Source organism: Zonotrichia leucophrys, chromosome 7, assembly GCF_028769735.1.
Source record: "Zonotrichia leucophrys gambelii isolate GWCS_2022_RI chromosome 7, RI_Zleu_2.0, whole genome shotgun sequence".
NCBI classification, from domain to species: Eukaryota; Metazoa; Chordata; class Aves; order Passeriformes; family Passerellidae; genus Zonotrichia; species Zonotrichia leucophrys.
Window position 1 is genome coordinate 31,322,020 of NC_088177.1, and position 18,307 is coordinate 31,340,326.

The 18,307-nt window shown below is 43.5% G+C and overlaps 1 protein-coding gene across 2 annotated transcripts; it reads right to left on the reverse strand.

Moving 5' to 3' along the window:
* Positions 1–1,404: 1,404 nt before the first annotated feature.
* On the reverse strand, positions 1,405–18,292 carry TMEM169 (transmembrane protein 169). 2 transcript variants are annotated; one of them, XM_064718712.1, is made up of 3 exons: positions 18,224–18,292; positions 6,813–7,233; positions 1,405–5,294 (listed from the first exon to the last, which is right to left on the reverse strand). In XM_064718712.1, exons 2-3 carry the CDS (start codon positions 7,096–7,098, stop codon positions 4,672–4,674), a joined length of 909 nt encoding a protein of 302 aa, XP_064574782.1. In that variant the 5' UTR covers positions 7,099–7,233; positions 18,224–18,292; the 3' UTR covers positions 1,405–4,671. The 2 variants fall into 2 exon arrangements, with proteins under 2 accessions (XP_064574782.1, XP_064574781.1); XM_064718711.1 differs by having other exon boundaries at positions 6,795–7,233.
* Between the last annotated feature and the right edge of the window lie 15 nt (positions 18,293–18,307).

Below are 18,307 nucleotides of genomic sequence, written 5' to 3' on the forward strand. Positions count from 1 at the left end.
GGGGCTGCATAAATGTTAAGCCAAATTGTGTCCATCACAGTGCAGAACTGTGCTCTGTGCATCCTTATTTTCTCTCTGTAATGCTAGTGTAATTGCATGCTTCAGTGTTCAAGAGCACATTGGAGTGGCTGTTTTTAGCTAGTGGTTGCAGCTTCTGAAAGGTACCTGTGGGGAGTGGTTATGAGGATCCATTGTGCAGCCTCTGCTGATAATCTCAATGAGGAATTGCAGGATCCTGGCCTTAGGATTCAAAGCACAGGCTGGAGGGACTAGAAGGGTGAATTCGAGGCACTTAGAGTGGATAAAAGCACATTCATGCTGTTATTGTTTTAGTCCTCAGAGAAGCTGAATGGGGTGGGTAAGTCAGCAGGCAGAATTAGCACCTCCTCTCCCCTGGTGAGATACATGGGGCAGCCACACAGGTGTGCTCTGCCCGATGCAAAGATCTTCCTCAGGAGTCTCTCACTGATAACCATTATCTTATCAAATGATTACCTTGCACCTCAGAAGTGAGAACTGCAAAGGCTAATGAGCTAATTCTCTGGGCCCACTATCTCCATCTCACAGGAAGCTGAGTGTCCTTTGTTATGTTTTTCACTAGAGGTGGCCAGTCCCCAGTATACATCTGCCATGTAAGGAATTCTGTTCCCTTGGCCATGTTTGCAGCAGGCATCAAACCAAAAGCACCTTCCTGCTATTTCAGCTGTTGCACTTCCAGTTTGAGGGAATTTCCTACAGGTAGCTTTTTGGCTCAAAGAGCTGTTTTACTGAAGCTGTGCTAGCCCTCAGCTAGGAATTTTGTTTGGGTTTTTTGAAGATCCATCTCTCCTTCTTAGAAGAAAGAAGATTTTAAATAAGTGTTTTCCCTGCGCCAGCAGGGGGTAGGGCTGTAATAAGACTATATGTGAGAGATCCAAAGGTGTCATTTAATATTTAGACACCTTGAAGAACTCTGCTGGTGGATTCTCCTTTGACTTACCAGAGTCATGCCTGAAGTACCCAAGGGTTATAAGAAATCTTCCCAGCACAGCTTTAAATAGCAGCTCTAAGTCACAGACACACAAACCATGTTTGAAGAGTTAAAAGTACTTCCTGTTTTGGTATGGAAGTGTGTCTCCCACTATAGATCCTTGTGACTAAAAGCTAAACAGACACCCAATGCGTAAAATTAAATCAAAAGTTTTCATTTGTGAGCTATGAAGTAAAAATAAAGAACCCAGGCCCCAGAGATATATGACAATTCTGGATAGGCACTGTTTAACAAGGGATAGAACTTTGACCTGTTTCAGACACACTTTAAAGTGGATTTTCAAACACAAGGAATTCTAATCAATTATCAGCACAGATAATTCCACAAATAAGTGTGTTCATTCCACACCACTGATTTTAACACAAAGTAAAACAGAAGCATGAGAGCAACACTTCTGTAAAGCCACACACATCTTTATTCTCCACCCAGGCCAGCAAGGATGGGAAAGAGGAATGCAATTAAAAATAACAATCAGCAAACAGTATTTTTGATTAAAAAACATCCAGACTAGAGCAGCCAGAAAAACACTCAACAATCAGAATAACTGGAATTCCCTGCAGTCTGACAGTGGCACATAAGCAGAAATTACTTGATTCTGAAAGCAGGGTTGGACAAGACAAAAACTTGTGCTTTTTTCTATTACAACAATTGGTAATTATTATATATTTTGCAACTGGCAAACTGCTACAGAGGACAATGGGCAAGAGAGAAAGCTATCCAGCTGCTTAGAGAAAAGTCTGAATTAAACTTTTACAAATAGCACCAGAACTAACCCCAAGCACCAGAACTAACTCCAAGCTTAAATAGCCCCCACCAAAATCAATGACAGAATGCCTTGAATTTAGCAGAGCCAATGAAAGCTTAGTTAAGTGTAAAGAAGTGGAAAACACATGATGGATTGTCCCAGCATATCCCCCAAACTGTGACCTCCAAACCCAGAAGCACAGCTGCACTGCAGAGGGAGGGTACTATGACTCCTGTGATGCTCCTTTGTGTCTATGTAGCAGTAAGAGGCACAGATTTGGTTTTGTCTCCACTCCAGAGGGCTGTTAGCAATCCTGAAAGCAAATCCTGCAGCTCAGCAGACATTTCACATGGATGTATTCTGTAATGAGCTGGTATTTATCATTCGAGCCCTCTGTAAGCTGAAGGCTCTTTGTGCTACTGACCCCAGCCTTGAACAGCTGCTGTTTGGCAGTGACAGCTGAATTGGGTTTGTCCCTCTGCAGCAATGCACGCTTGCCAGCCATCTTTTCCCCAAACTTGTCTGCTGCATGTTGGGGCCAAGATACACAATCCACCCCTTTCATGCCAGCAGCGTCCCTTTAGGCAAAGCGTGAGAACACTTGCCAGTGAACCTTCCTTTTCCTTAATGCTTGTTAAGCATCACTTATTCCCATCCTCCAGCCATGTGGGAGCCTGCAATTTCCATGTGGAGAGTGGCTGCACTGGGTCACTACAGCCTGCCAGCACTGGCATGGCTTATCCTCAGCATCTCCATTAATTCAGAGGCATATCAGCCTGCCTGATTGGAACAGGCCTGTGAAAGGCATTCCACTGCTTGAACCAGTCCCAGGCATATGTCAGCCTCTTTGAATCCCTCTAAACTACCTGATGTTGTCTCACAGATTGGGGTCTATTTTATTTTTTTTTTTTTTTGGAAGTTGGTAATTGTTTTGAAATACTTCACCAGTAAAAAATGATAGTAGGAAGCAACAAACACAGCCTGGCTCTACCTGTGCCCAGGGAGCACCACTGCTTTCCCAGCTAAGTGTGGGGCCAAGACTGCTCTTGATATTTGGCTTGTGCATCATTTACAGTTGAGCCTTCAGCCAATGCTGAGGCTCCTTTGACCTCCCAGGGACCAAGGATGCAGCAGGAACTATTTATTTCTCTGTGTCAGGACTAGAGGATCAGATGGACTTGATTATACATCACCAGTTCCCAGATGCTCTAACCAGGACAGTCAGTGTAGTCTTGAGCTCAACCTTAAAATGCAACACAAAGCATTAGTTTCTGTGAAATCCAGCTTCTGAATGGTTTCTTTTTACCATCCTAAAAGTAGAGCAGCAGTTCCCTCCCCCCAATAGGGAGACTGGGGAAGTGAGACACTACAGACAGGAGTGACTGTGCAGCTGACAGACTGCATGTCACACTTACATACCTACATGCAAGCAAATGGTGGGCTCCTCTGGCTTGGGCCTCACAGACTTTGCAGCAGCACCAGCAGTGGAGCACTGAGAAAATTAACTATGTTTCAGATATGTTGCTCAGTCCCCATTAGAATCTGCTACAGTTTTATTTTGCTCATCTCCTTCTTAGGCCAAAACCCCAATAGATTATGGAGAATAAAGAACTTTTCTGCTAGTAATTTTTTTAAGAGACAATTAAAATTTCTCCAGCCTATGGTGGCCACCTCAGCCTGGTCAGGGAGCCTGCTATGATGCCATGAAAAATCCAAAAAGGAGGGAAACCCATTACAAAAATGAGACATGAGGGGAGGAGGACATATGATCCATTGCTCTTCCACATAATTGCAATCCATTGCAATTCCACATTGCTTCTCCACAGGAAGAGGGATGGGGTGGGGAAGGCGACACAGATTTCCAGAGGCACGGATTGATGTGAACTTCTGGACTCCCCCATTCTGAAAGGGGAGATCCAACAGCTCTTCCATAAGAGCAACTTGAAAACCAGAATAACTTGTTTCAGAGCCCTTTGCATCCTAAGTGCCTTCAACTCCACCTCTAAATCCAGGTGCTGCAAGTCCACACCTGCATTGCAGTGAGATGTAAATGGATTGTCCCCTCCTTAGGAGCAGGCACCTCCTTAGAGCAGGTGTTTCCTCCCTATAGTACACCTATTTGCACTGCACACTGTGTATGACTCCTGTAGATTGTTCCTCCCTAGCAGTGCACATACCAAGAGATCCACTGCAGATGTGTTCCAAGCACCTATCTGAGCACCTGCAGCCACTTGAGGGTTCTTGGTGACAGCCCCATCAGGTCCCCCCACACCACATTACCAAGCAAGCTCTGCTCTTCCATCGTGGGATGGGGCTGTTTCAGGTCAGTGCAGAACTCACTTGATTTGTTAGCAGCTATGCTGTCCTCGCCTGCCTAAGTTAGCTGCTCTTGTTGGAAGGACTGGGAAAGGACCCTTTCTAAGAAAACTGCAGGAACATCACACATTTTGCAATTTAGCCTTCACCTCTGAATGGGTTCCAATCTCTTGAAGTTCATCCCCCGAGCAGAGACTTCTTTTCACTGTGTCATAGGTCACTACTATTTCCTATTGCTGAAAAGTAAAGTCTACCTTGACAGAAGTGGACTTTTCATAATATGTCTCTGCTACTCCACAAACAGCCAGAGCCCTGCAGACCTGGATTTTCTTACAACTCCCAGAAGCTGTAAATAGCTACAACACATGACAAATCCTTGGAAAGCCATGCACCTCCCCACCCAGAGCATGTGAAGCTAGCATTCTTGCATTCTGTGACATTTAAAGAGGACTCTCAGCCCAATATTTTATTCATAAGGTTTGTGTTTAAATATGTATGTATATTTTTTTAAAAAATCAGTGTGTTATTTTCTAGGTGAGAACACTGGTGTATGACCAAAATAGTCACCCAGGACAAAGGCTCAGACTGCTGAGGTGTCAACCCCCTGTGCAGAGCTCTTGCCAGAGAGACTACCTGAGATATTGTCAGAATCAAGTAGCTCGACAATGCTGTATGGAGAACAATCTTCCAAGCCCAGCTTGCTGCAGAGCCAGCCACAGAATCCTTTCTCCATATCCCTGACAGCATGCCACCAGTACCCAAAGGACCATGCTACCTGGGCTACAGCTGAATACAGGCCTAGGGAGAAAGAAACAACCATAATTATAATTGGGTAGGAGATAATCAAAAGGGGACAAAAGGTGATTTTGTGCCAGAAGGTCCTCTCTTCATTGTACACCAAGAAGATGTTGTACCATGTAATGGTTCCATAGTAGAATGAAACCACGAAGGACACTACAAAAATGACGGGGAGGCAGATGATGGTCCAGAGGACGATGTGAGGTCCTCTATCTAACCCAACATCACATTTCTTCTTCTTCTCAGGTACATCTTCTTTAGGAGGTTCCTTTGACTTAGCCAGTTCCTGCAGCTCTTTATCTGTTAGGGTGACGTGGATGTCCACCATCTGACCCTTCTTCTTTCCCCTGGTGATTGTTCCAGTCAAGGTGACATAGCGGCTGTCTAAAGGCATGTTCCAGACACCTACAACACAGATAAACTCATCTACATCAGATTTATTTTCTGTACAAAGTATTTTGTGTAAATCTTCAAAGACCCCAAAGACAATTAGATAGGGCATATGGAGTTGTATTTAGAATCAGATTTAAAAAGATGGAAGACAAGAAGCAATGCAGTATGAAGAAAATTACCACAAAAGAAAATGGAAAAAGAGCTAATGAGGAAAAAGACAGGAATTCCAAATGATAGAAATCACAAGGGAGAAAACTCCAGTGTCTCCACTAGGGACAATACATGAAAGTAAAGTGCTGCAAGAGTATAGGAGGATGAGAGAGAATGAGACAGAGTAACTCAATTGAAAATGGTATACATATTTTCTCTGTTTACTTCATGGATTTATTCCTGAACACCATGGACACTTGGGATTAATTAGATAAATATCACCGAGACTCTTGTTTTGGAATAAGCACATCCACACATGGAATTATACCTGAATAGCTAATATTTCACTTTACATTTGCATTGTAGCTCAATCCAAATTAATTTTTGAAGTTTAGAAAAACTTAACAAACTATCATAAAATTATTTTTGCATTTTAAGAGATTCAGTAGAGGCATCAAACTGGACAGTGCTGGTATATTCGTTAAAGTTTCAAAGGGACTGCTTTAGCTTTCAAGTGACATTGGTATAGGATGGGCCATGCAGTAGTCCTGGCCATAAACTCCTCTTTGGGGCTACAGCATATTTCCTCCTGGTCTTAATTCTGACTAGCTTGGAAGAAGGTCTTCAGAAACTCTTAAAAAGAGGCTGAGCAGCTTGAAGTGCTGCAAAAAAGTAGGAAGGCAGCAGGCAAGTAATGATAGGTCTGGGATCATGGGGGCACCTGGTGTAGCTGTTGGCCCAGGAGCATTTGAGCCCCTCTCAGCCTGCACTGCTGACTCACAGGAGTATTTAGCCACAGGACCTGCCTTCCACACTTCTTCCCTGCAAGGGCACCCAGGACAGATAGCAGAAGTGAAAGTGACTCAAAGATGCCCCATGATGACCTTGTCAAATAATCAACCTTCAAGAGGAAGCCATGCTGAGTGCATGCAAACAGAAGGCAACAGCAAATCCTATATAATGAGTTAAATTCCTTATCAAAGGTAGAGCCACTAACTCCATCTGCTTCCATCCTTTCACTTTACAGGCAGTTGTTCAGACGTGGACAGTGGCTTGATCACGGCTTAGAATGACATCATTGGCTTAATGCATGCATAGCATTGCAACCAGCACATCAACCCCAACCAGCACATACATTTAAAACTAAGACTGTAGCAATAACCAAAGTTTGCAAAAAACTGCAGGTGACATCCCAAATCAGCCTGGAATGCTTTCTGTTTCAGAGCATTTTCATGTATGAACTCAAGCTCTCCTTGCCTGCATTCTTGGAGAGGGTTGGGCCCACAGTCACTTCCATTTGACCTTAGAGCATGATGGCATCAAAAAAGCTTATGTGAAGTGAGTGTTCTCAGGACTACATACCATCTGTCATAGACTGACCCAGGAACTTGGAGCCTTCCTCAGAGCTCTTCTCCCCTCCTTCCTCATCCGCCTGTTCCTCTTCCACCTTATTGTCATGCTCGGACCGATACACGATTATTGACTCGGGCCGGGACTCTTTCTTCTTCTTTTTCCTGCGGTCCATAGTGGCTTCCCCATCAAAGGTGACAGTGGTTGCCACAGCCCTTCTCATTGTGCCACAGCGAGGGCTCTGGCCTCCGGACTTGCTGTCTTTCTGCACAGTCTCCTCCATCCCGCTGCTGCTCTCAGTCACCTCACCTGGCATCTTGTAGCACCTGTTTCCAATCCAACAGCACCAATCCTGCACTTAGAAGTCATTGATTAACAATGGTCCCATGGATGCTTTGTTCTGGTAAGATGTCCCACTGCTGGTATCCAAACTATGCACTCCATTCCCAGCCTAAAATGAGAGAGAAGGCTGAAATAGTGTCTTTGTCTTACCAAGTAGAAAAGATTGGCAGAATTATCCTCAAAAGAGTTACTTCTAACTGGTTTAAATGTCATCTGAAGATCTCTATTACTGTCCTGAAAATCAATTCTCTTACATGCCTACATGTTTTGTGGTGTCTAATTTATCTTGATTTTTAGGGTCCAGTTTTCACTAGAGCAAACCAAAGCTACTGGAAAGAGTATTAACCTTTATAAGAAGGGATTAAACATAGCCAGCTTACTGGATGAATTTAACATTCCTCTGCAATGCTGGAAACAAACAGAAGACAATAGTTTTGGCCCAAAGGCATCAGAATAAGGGATTGAAACCATAGATGAAAAAGAAGTTGACTGATTTAAGGGACTGGCCTAGAGACAACTGCAATACGAACACTGTGCTTGTCCAGCATTACAACAGCGATATTGGTGCCAGCCTTTCTCATTTTGAGCTTCTAATGATTTACTCCCTCTGCAAAGACATTACAAAAATTAATCAAATTATGTCAAAATGAGTGATGTTTCAAACTTTAATAACAATTTGGCAATATGTAGTGTTGCCATACTTTAAAAATACAGAATATACAGTGGATTTAAAGCAAAATTATGATTAAGATGACTTTGGTGGAGAGGGAATTGGGAACCACAGCAAATTCTTCTGATTGTGCAGAGAAAACAACACAAGTGTTCACAAATCTTTTTAGCAAAAATCAATTTTTGCTCCTCATTCAAGCAAAGTTAACAGCAATATCAAGTGAAACTGTCATCCATGGGAAAGCTGCCTAAGTAAAAACATAATTAAACATGCATCGAGGCAGGCAAATCCTGCTCCATGAATATGGAAAAAGGATTAATGGTTCTCAGATTTCTTAACATTTAAGGAAAGTGACTGTTCCAAGTATTCATGAAGCATTTAGGTACAAATCTGAATACAATGAATAACATTTTAACAACTCTGAAGAGCTCTGTTGAACATTTACGTGAACATTTGTATTTTTAAAAATGCAACTGACCAATAGTTAAGCTTCTACCTAGTAACGGAGTCTTTCCTTTAATAGGAAACTAAGAAACACAAGTATCACAGTTTACAGCCTACATAATGCTGGGGAAATAGTTTTACTTGAAAGGATGACAGAAAAAAGTTAAGCGTTTTTAAATTTGGCAGTATGGTCCTGGTCTTCCCACAGATCTAAGATTTTGCTGGTCTGTTTTGAAATTTTGTGCAGAACTTTAGATCAACTATTTATGCCTGGTATGCTCACACTTAAACACACCACACCCACACAAAACTTGTAATTGTATCACTTTAACACCTAAGACTGTGCCCATTTGGCTCTATGGAGCCTTGAAGAATTCAACAATTCAGATTATTTTTGTGCATTAGAGAAAAGAAATCTTCCCTGGTGATCAGAAGACACATAAAATGGACTTAAAAACCCCCTCAAGATTCAGTATACTCCAGAAGCCACACTACTTCTAAATTACTGGGCAGACAATACTTTTAGCTCTGCAGCATGGCTGGAAGGAGTCTGTTGCCATCACACCTGCCATAAAATATGCATGTCTAAATTAGCAGACACACTGGAAAACAGAAATTCATGTAAACTTTTGTTTGTTGGCTTTTTTGTTTGGTTGGTTTTTGTTTTGTTTTGTTTTTGTTTTAATGCCTTTAGGGGTAAATGGAATTATTTTATGTAATGGAATAAACTCACTCTTTGTAGTAAATTCATTCAGGAAGTACAATAGACTCTAATATTTTTCTCTGAAAATCAGCTGTAAAACTTCCTGTTTTGCATTTATAAAACCTTGAAATTATGTGATTGAACCTAATGAGCCCCTGAGACAACAGTGAGATTCTGCTTCCAAAAGTGAGGAAAACAGGCCTTGAAACAGAGAAACCAAAAGCATCACTTTTGGAATAATCTACTAAAAGTCTGGAGACACAGTTGTTGATTAGATTCCCAAAGTTCCTGGCTGTAGTTCCATGTTCAATCCCTACTGACTTGAGAAGGGGATGACTTACAAGTAACATTTAAAAATAACACAAAGCTACAGGCAAATATTTTTAGTGGGGCTTCTTTTTTTTTCCTAAAGTTGATCCAGCTGCGGCCTTGCTTAAACTCACAGTGGATGATAAGCTAATGTCAGTTCTCAGTGTGATGCCAAAGCCCCCAGGACTATGTCAGCCTTGACTGTGAAGGTGACATCCCTCCTGAATCTCTCCTAGACAGGCCCTGGCAATCTGTGTCCTGTTCTTGTGCTCACCACGCAGGCAGACCCTGATTAATGACCAGAAGATGCCCATGATCTCCAAGTTATCTTGCTGTGTCTGATGTTCCACCCCACTATAGCAGCCACTGCCTCTGTGAGTTACCACCAGGACAAGAAACCTCCACAGCAGGGTAATCTGAGAGTGGCAGCTCAATTTCTCCTCCTGCTGATAAAAGGAGAGGGAATGGGCAACGGGGGACTGCTGTGGCTGCGGCAAAACCCTTGGGGTAAGGAAGTGAAGGAGCCCAGATTATTCTGTTTAAGGCACAAGAAGGTAAAATCTGATGTCAGTCTGCCTACATCAAAACCAAAAGTATGTAGGAGATCCTTATGACCCAGCAGAGGAGGATATAGCAAGATAAAAAGCTGAAAGATGCAAAAAGGCAGATGTTAGGTAGGTGTTTTAACAAAGTGGGTAGGTGTCCCTTGGTATATCACTGGGTGATAAACTGCCGGGAAACTTCCAAATCTGGACTGGGTGTCTTGGCAGAATTTTGGTCACCTATACTTGACTAGAAGAGGGAAAGTCCTCTGGTTTGAATTAGGGAGCAGTCAGATTGAAGATCACAAAGACCCCGCCTGATCTTGAGCTTGTTCTCACAGTACATGTTTATTTTTCTCTCATTGGTTTCCCAGTGAAGCAGCTAGAATATCCCCTGCCAGCTGGTCAGATCTTCTGAACACAGCACTTCAAAATACCACCATCAGCCCTACATCCCACAGCTGAGTTGTGCTGAGTTGAACAAGTTCAAGCCTCAGTCCCATTTTTCCTGGAAATATTTTCTCTGTAGCTGCAAACAAGAAATGGGCTCTTGCAGAAATCACAGCAGCATACAAAGAGCTTCATTTTCCTCTCTTCCTTTACCACTTCTAAGAATAAGGCCAACCCTCAGCACTACACAGCTGTCCACAGCACCAGTTCCTTCAGCCACACACCAAAATCTTCACCCTTTAAAAGCTGAAATGGAGCTGAAACATTAACAATTGCTGTGCATCTCATACTAGTGATGCCCCCCACGTGGGTGCACAGGGGCAGGCAGGAATCTAATAACTGTCCATGGGAGGGAAGGAAAAGAAATGGTCACATTTCAGAGAAAGCAAGGAGCAGTTTATTAGCCAAACAATTTGTTATTAATCTCCATATGAAAACAGATGGAGAACCCTGGGGAGGCTGCTCTGCAAAAGCACTTTGTAGAGTAATTTTTAGAAGCACGGTCTTCTGTTACTATGCAGGAAAGCTACGGCTGCTTATGCTTCCTGTGACAGTAATAGTCTTTGACACACAAAACAGGAGCCTAAAAGCTTGGCCTTGCACCATTTAGGTCAAAGGAAGCTTCTTCCATTGGTTTTCAGGGTTTGATCCTGCTGCTAACAGAATAGAAATTATCTGGTTTGAATGCAGACGGGGAGGAAGAGCCTTCCTGCAAGCTAATAAAATCTTTGATCTTAAATCCCAGCTACAGCACAAGTAACCTTTTTATGACTGCTCAGAGCAGACATGAGAGGAAAAAATGTAGACAGTAAGCAGCAAGGAGCATAAATTTTTATTTTTATAGTCACATAAAATGTACAACACATAAGAAGAACTGGCACAGCATCTTCACTCACATCATGCAGGGGTTGTCTGCAGAAACAAAAAAACAACCTGTGCTTTAGAAGCACTGTGATTTATGCAGGATGGGGAAGAGATGAAGGGAAATCTACCCTAGAGACACACCTTGAGAGAGCTTCCCAGCCACAGATCTTCCTTTTCTTGCTGCTTTTACTCCATAACTTCTGCATCCCCATCCCATCTCCACTCAAGCCCCACCTCTGATTTTGTGCATGTGCATGTGTGTGGTTTTGAGCATGCATGTTACTCAAAGGATCTTTTCCAATCCCTAGTATTTTTAAAGGGGTTATCTGCTGTAACTGCAGGGGCAAACTGTGAAAAATAGGTGGTATTAGATGCATCCAGCTGTTCAGGACAGATCTGTCTGCCACCAACAAATCGTGTTATGATGAAATGCATTGGTCTAACACAGAACATGCAGCCCCCAGGCCCTAGAAAAACACATGACAGGACATATATAAGAAAGCAAATTTAATTCACACTTTATGTGGGAAAAGGGCCAAATGGTAGGGCTTCCTCCACAGCTTTGGATCTGTTTTAAATACCTAAATGACTCCACATTATCTTTCACATACGCATCCTCACCTGCTAAAACAGAGGATGTCTGTTTCCTCTTTATTTCATGGTGAAATAGATCAAACTAGATTGCACAGTTACTTGAAACTAGCAAATACTCAAGGCTGTGATGAATGACATATTGGACAGTGAGGCAAGAACAGCTCCTCTCTATCAGTACCAGGGTCTGTGCAGCTTGTGGTGAGCTTGACAGGGGGATTTATCTCACTGAAAACACTAAAATGTTATTTTTAGCCATACAGATTCTTCACCAAGCAGCTCCTTCTACAGGAAGGAATGTCAAAGGAAGGAGGGAAAAACTACCCCTCCTAGCAGTAGCTGATTTCAGACTGCATTTAGTGTCTGTATAACAGCAAGAAACACAAAGGAAAACATCTGCCTCTGCCACCCCAACAAGGTAAAAGAAAGGAAACACCAAAATTCAAAGTTCACACCCTCCCTGCTTAATCCACAGTCTTCCAAGCACTTTCATTTCTTGAAAAGAGAAACAAGAGAAATGACCATGCTCTGGGCATGCTTCCAAGCAGGAGCAGACTTTAAGCTGGACTGCCACAAGCAGAGGACAGCACTGAGCACCTGGGCAGAGGGAATAACACAGTAAGATGATCCAAGTCACCAAAACCTTTACAGTGTTTGCTAGTGGAGCTGCCCATGCTCCATGCCTTCCCCTCAGGAGCAGAGGGTGCTGAAAGCTCAAGCTAAAGGCAAAGGGAGGCACAGGCAAGGAAAATGATTTCTGGGGGCAAGCACTGCCAGACCCAAGTTTGCCCAGTCCCTCCAGTTTATCACAGGCACACGGCTCCTGCCTGTTGGCAGGTGCCATTAGGGCCAGCCCTGCACCACACCATGAGCCAAACCTGCTGTGGCCAGCTCAGCTGTTGACCATCGCTGGAGCTGCAGCAAGACTGGACTTGTTTGGGTGTGGATTAAGGGCTTCCTGGCTCCTGGGGCCATGCTGGGTGCCTCAGGACCTTTGCTCTCCCTTCCACTCTTCCACGAGATACCAAATGCTCGCTGACAGCATTCTACAGATACAGACAAAAAAAAAAGTAGTAGAGAGATACATTCCATAGTATCACTATTGTTTCTGAATGACATTTTCCAAGGATATTTTAAAAAGTCAAGGATATTTTGCAGAGTATCTATTTTATGAATCAGTTCTTTTTACTTTCCTTTGCTGCTCCATAACTTTTCCAAATGTCACAGAACAATAACTGCTGTGCAGATCATTTATTACTGAAGACTGGAAGACAGCATACAAGAATAGCTGAGCATTTTTATTTTTATTAAATGCAATGTCCAATCAATTTTCTTGCATACCTACTTTTAAAAAATCCCCCAACTGTACTAGTCTACCATTTTTGGAGCAAAAGCCTGAAATGCTATCTTGCCCTCATCTTCCCACTTATTTGATCAGACTGCTAGAAGAAAGAGAAATTGTGATAAAAGACATAAAGCTTCCCACTGCCGCCACATGGATGATATCTGTTTCTTTATGTTTATTATCCAATGCTAAAAATGTCAAGGAATGGCATGGGCACATTAGCCTTTTAAAGAGAACCAAGGTTTTCAATAAAGCCTGATTTGGAAATGGAAGGTTTGAAATCTTCAAAGCAAACCAAGCTTTTAGATATGAGTCTTGAATAAACTCAACCAAAATCTCAAAATTTTTAAGAAAAATTAGATTTCAACTGTAGAGGCATGCTTTCTCTGTTGCCCTGCCCTACCCCCCACTTCTGGACTTGCCAAAACAGACCATCCTGCACCTCAAAACAGCAGGTGCTCATTGCAATCCCTACCCCATCTCCCAGGTCACTGCTGGATCACACTGTGCCATAGGAACATCTGAACAAAGTCAATCCCACCAACTTTAGTCACACATCCTGCCTCCACAGCAGTGCCTTCAGGCTGGGATCAAGTGCAGCATCTATTTTTATTGGTAGAAGACCCAACTTGTCCTTCACTGGTTTGGAAGATGCACTAGAACTTGCTGCATACACAAACCAGAGTGCAGAGAAAACACCTTCTGCACAGCATATACACACATGGGGAAGTAAGAAGCACTGGGAGCTGCTCCAAAGCCATGAAACACCGGTGGTGGGTGTGAAGTACCTGTGCTAACACAGAACTAACTAACCAGTGCTAGCACAGGACTTCTGCTACAGACCTGACTGCAGGGAATGCCAGCGAAGAGCTCCGAGACCTCCATCACACCGTGCTCTCAAGAGAAGGTTCCAATGCATGCTGGAATCTTTTCTGACCTTTACAATAACTAGAAGCAAGGTTAACACCTCAGGCTTTTTTTCCTTCCTTCCTACTCAGAAGATCCCTGACAGTCTCAGTCTCAGTCCCCTTTCCCACCCTGCTCTGTGCTGGCAAGATCAAGCACCCCAGTCAGTGCTTTGCTCTGACAAAATGAGGAGAAACCACACATTGAAATACCTGCAATTAGAGAGGAAGCACTTGCAGTCATACAGCCTAATGGAAAATACAGTCAATTGTAAATCCAGTCTGGAAAGCATTATCTGAAAATACCAACAACAAGCTACATACACACATCCTGTGGTTCTTCTTTAGGCAAGATATTTGGGGGCTTCGAATCAGAGCTTTCTCTGAGTAACACCTGGCTGCAGCCCAGGAGTTGCTGGAGAGCACAACTGCACAGAGAGTGAACTAGAATATTCCCCTGGGAGTGATTCAGGATTGTTTAATGCATTGCACAGTAAATACAATCTAGGATATTTAGACAGTATCTCCAGCAGCAGGAATTACTTGGCTCAGGGGAGTTGTGATTGGATACAAGTGCAGATAGAGACTTGTGATGCCAGGATATTAAAAATGCAGCACTTTGAACTGCAGACAAGTAAATGCTTCAGTATCATTAGTATGGCAGTAGCAGGGTGTGTAATTGTTTAGAAAATCTTTCTATAAACCTGTTTCAAACTGTTTGATGCTGATATTCTATATCTTGCACCACTGTGAACTCTGCTTTGAGTAGGATGTCTGTTTAGTATGTCCTTTTTTTTTTTTTTTTTAATTACTGGAAGGAAATTGCTAGGGATAATGATAAAATCCTGATAATCTTCTAAATAGCCTGAAATCGCCCAAGATATAGCTGAGAGTAAAGTGCCTTTCCAGTTAGGAAGTCCCTAAAAAGATGAGTTGACCAGAAAGGCTGAACATCAGCTGGGGCTGACCAGGAGGTTGTTCTGGTAAGGAAACCAGAAGCCACAAAACAGAAAGGCTCTCCCTTGCTGTTAAGAGATGATGAAAGGAAAAGAAGCCTCAAGAGAGAATGTACAGACAGGAGGAGAAAGTAGCAGGAATTTGCAAAGAGGAATTGCATAATCCTATGGAAAGGTCTAGAGAGGTAAGGATACAAACTCACACCAGCTTTCATTTGGTTTTGGCTCAATCTAAGCATTTCTTGTGATGGGAGGGAAGAAATTATTGCTGTTACATTTTGCATGGTTTTTGCTGTCCCAGGAGAAGAAAAATATGAGCCTGGAACACCAACAAGAGTGGGGTCTGTGACAGCAGATGCTACTGGAGTGCAAGCCTGCATTTTTCTGAAGGCTAACCAGCAGAAATCCTCTATGAGAAGCTGTCTCTAACCTTAAAATTTTATTTCTGGCATTAAGATGCTTTCCATTAAATCTCCTCTGCCCTCACCTCCTTGTGAGACTGCTGACCCCAGGCATACCTCTCACAGGGTTTGGATCCTGTGGAGGTTTCTCTCCTGTTTGGAGCCACTTCTCACACATCAGGTTGGTACTTAACTGCTCTTGAGACCTTTCCCCTTGCCAAGGTGAATTCTGAGCTATAGGAGGGCACAGACACCCTGAGGGACAGCATGCCATAAGGAATTCTCAAGGCAGTACATGTCAGTGCCAGGATTTTTAAAGCATGGCAGCAGACTGGACTGGCAGGTGTCATCAGCTGAATAGCTGAGCCATAGGCTGGCAAAGCACAATGACAGCTTTGGACAAAAGTAGCCTTTTCTGAAAATGCAGAGTTTCCTATTCATCTCAATAAATTGAACTACTTCATTCAAAGCCAAGACACAATCTGGGAGCTAGGGAATCTGAAAAAACAGGAAATCTAGTTTTTTCTCTTCAATATGTAAATAAAAAAGTAGATGTTCAAGAATGACATATGCTAATCCTACAACTTCAAATGAGCTGACAACTGGAAAAAACTACTGAATTCTTTTTTTTTTTGTCATTTTGACTTTTGAATGGTTGATGTTTTAAGCAATAGTTATACCAAGGCAAAAAAAGTCAGATGGTTAACTTCAAAAAACAAAAATTAAGACTCCAAGGCTTTAAATGCAGATTTATTTTCTTCCAAATTCAAGCTGATATATACTGGGAAAAAAAAAGGTATCTAATCAGACACTATTTTCTAACACATAAAGATTCAGAATCTTAACATTAAGTTTATAGAGTAACATCAATATGCAAAAGCCTTATGCTTACTGAATGTACCACTGTCTGTGTGGAGTGACAGACGGACATGTTTTAATGCTCTCTATCAATAAAAGAAAAGTAACATTCCTTTGTGATTTAGAAAGTACAAGCATATGAGGAGATTAAAATTGATTTCAGTTAATAAGATTTTCTTCCCTTCAGCTTAAATAATTTTGAATTTCAATGACTGGGGTCAAATCCATTCACACAAAGGTACATGTGAATCCTTAGTTCAAAGGCAACACACACAACAGTGAACAGAAGCCACTGCTTTGTTGAAAATGTCTGTGAGCATTGGTTATCCCAGCTCTATTTTTCGTGAATACATTTTGTACCAGAAGGGGCTACCCTCCACGGAATGCCAAGGAATGGATGTCTCCTTTTCCCTCCTCCTTCCTCTATAGTCTTGATGCCTTTCCCCTTTCTCCTCCCACCCATCACTCACAGAACCCTTACTTGTGTTCAGCCCCTTATTTATGGCATTTCCATGGCTATGGGGAAATTCCAGAAACCAAGCAATATATCCTGATAGGGAAGAAAAATTCTTTGATAGTGCTTTCCAGGAAGAACACTGAAGTCAAGGAGGTCACATGAGTAGAAAAGCCCACTGGATTTTCCTTGGAGCCATGCAACTCAGTTGGGATGGCAGACAGGCTGGAATATGAAGATCTAATTCACTAGCACAGATGAGTGCTTCTCCCTGGGATTAATTAATGATTGCTCTGATACGGCCTGCCCAAGATATGTAGGGCAGCCAGAGACAGTTAATGGGAATCTGTGAGGTCTCAGATTGTGAAAGATAATTAAAGGGAAGAAAAAAAATTTTTGCAGTGTCACTCACAGTGCTTCACGTTTTGCCCCTAGAAAGTGGAATGCTTTCAACACCGATGTACTCTGCAAACACTGACCCACCCAAAAAGGGCAATTTTGTCTAACAGCTGCCTTATTGGCCTAAGTCACCATGCAGAAATGCACCCCGTCACCTTTCATTTCAGGTGAATCAATCTGGACACCCGGTTAACTTCACCATGCCTCCCCTCCCATACACTTAAAAGGAGGGTCTACAGCTTCCATTAAAACACACTGAACTACAGGATAAACACATTATGCTAACATTGTTCCCAGTTTAAAGTATTAAACCTTAAAACATGCTTTTGGAAAGTAAATAAATTTGTTGCACAAATGAAAATCCCAAAACAGACTCAATGATTCTCCCACTTTACTTATACGTCTTAAAAAAACCCCCAAAACCTCACTCTCTTCTCACATTAGCCAACTCTCCTAAGGCAAAAATAACAAGACAAAATTGAGACATACTTTCAAACATCTCTTCTATTGAAAAGGACAGAGGAGATGCCTGGAAAGACACTGAACATGCACACCCATGCTGCTGGGCACATCAATGCCGGTTACAATCACCTGCAACGGACAAAGATGCTCTGTCACTTCACTGTGGGACAGAAAAGAAAATGATGCTGCCTGTCCTCTGAGCAGTTAACACTGAGCTTAGTTAGGGCCATCTTAAGGGGGCCGGGAGAGGGGGAACGGACACCACCAGCACAAAGGCAATTGAGCCCACAATGACTCTACTGGGGACATGCTGAACGCTGTCACCTCAGCCTTCGCGGCCTCTTCCCTGCACAGTCCATGCCCGGAGAGAGGACTGCCCGCCCGCGGGTCCGTGGCAGGCGCACACCAGCACCTTCTCCTGTCCGTGACATCCCTTCTCCTGTCCGTGACAGCCTCCGGGCTTCCCCCGGCTGCTCCCGGCGCGGCTCCGCTCCCGCTGCTCCTCAGGGTGCCTGCCCGCGTCCAGGGGAAGGTGGCCCGAAGCGGAATAGAAAACCACTGCGACCCCGTCCCTTGCAAGCGGACGAGCCCGCGGCTGCGGGCAGGTGGGCGCTCACTGCGGGGCTGCAGCGGCGACCCCGCGGCGCCAGCGCAGGCACCGACCCCTCCCGGGCGCCGAGCGGTGTCTGCCCCGCGGGGCGGGACCCAGCGATACCGACAGCGGACAGCCGCCCGCCTTGCCTTACCTGCCGCCCGCGGTGCCACCGCCGCCGGCACCGCTCCGCCGTCTCCGGCGCCGAGCCCCGGGCGGGCGGGGCCGCGCGTCACTG

Coding starts and splice junctions, on each gene's coding strand:
- TMEM169 (XM_064718711.1), bottom strand. CDS start 7,098: ATGCCAGGTGAGGTGACTGAGAGCAGCAGCGGGATGGAGGAGACTGTG. Junction 5,295..6,794: donor GGGTCAGTCTATGACAGATG/GTATGTAGTCCT, acceptor TCTGTGTTGTAG/GTGTCTGGAACATGCCTTTA.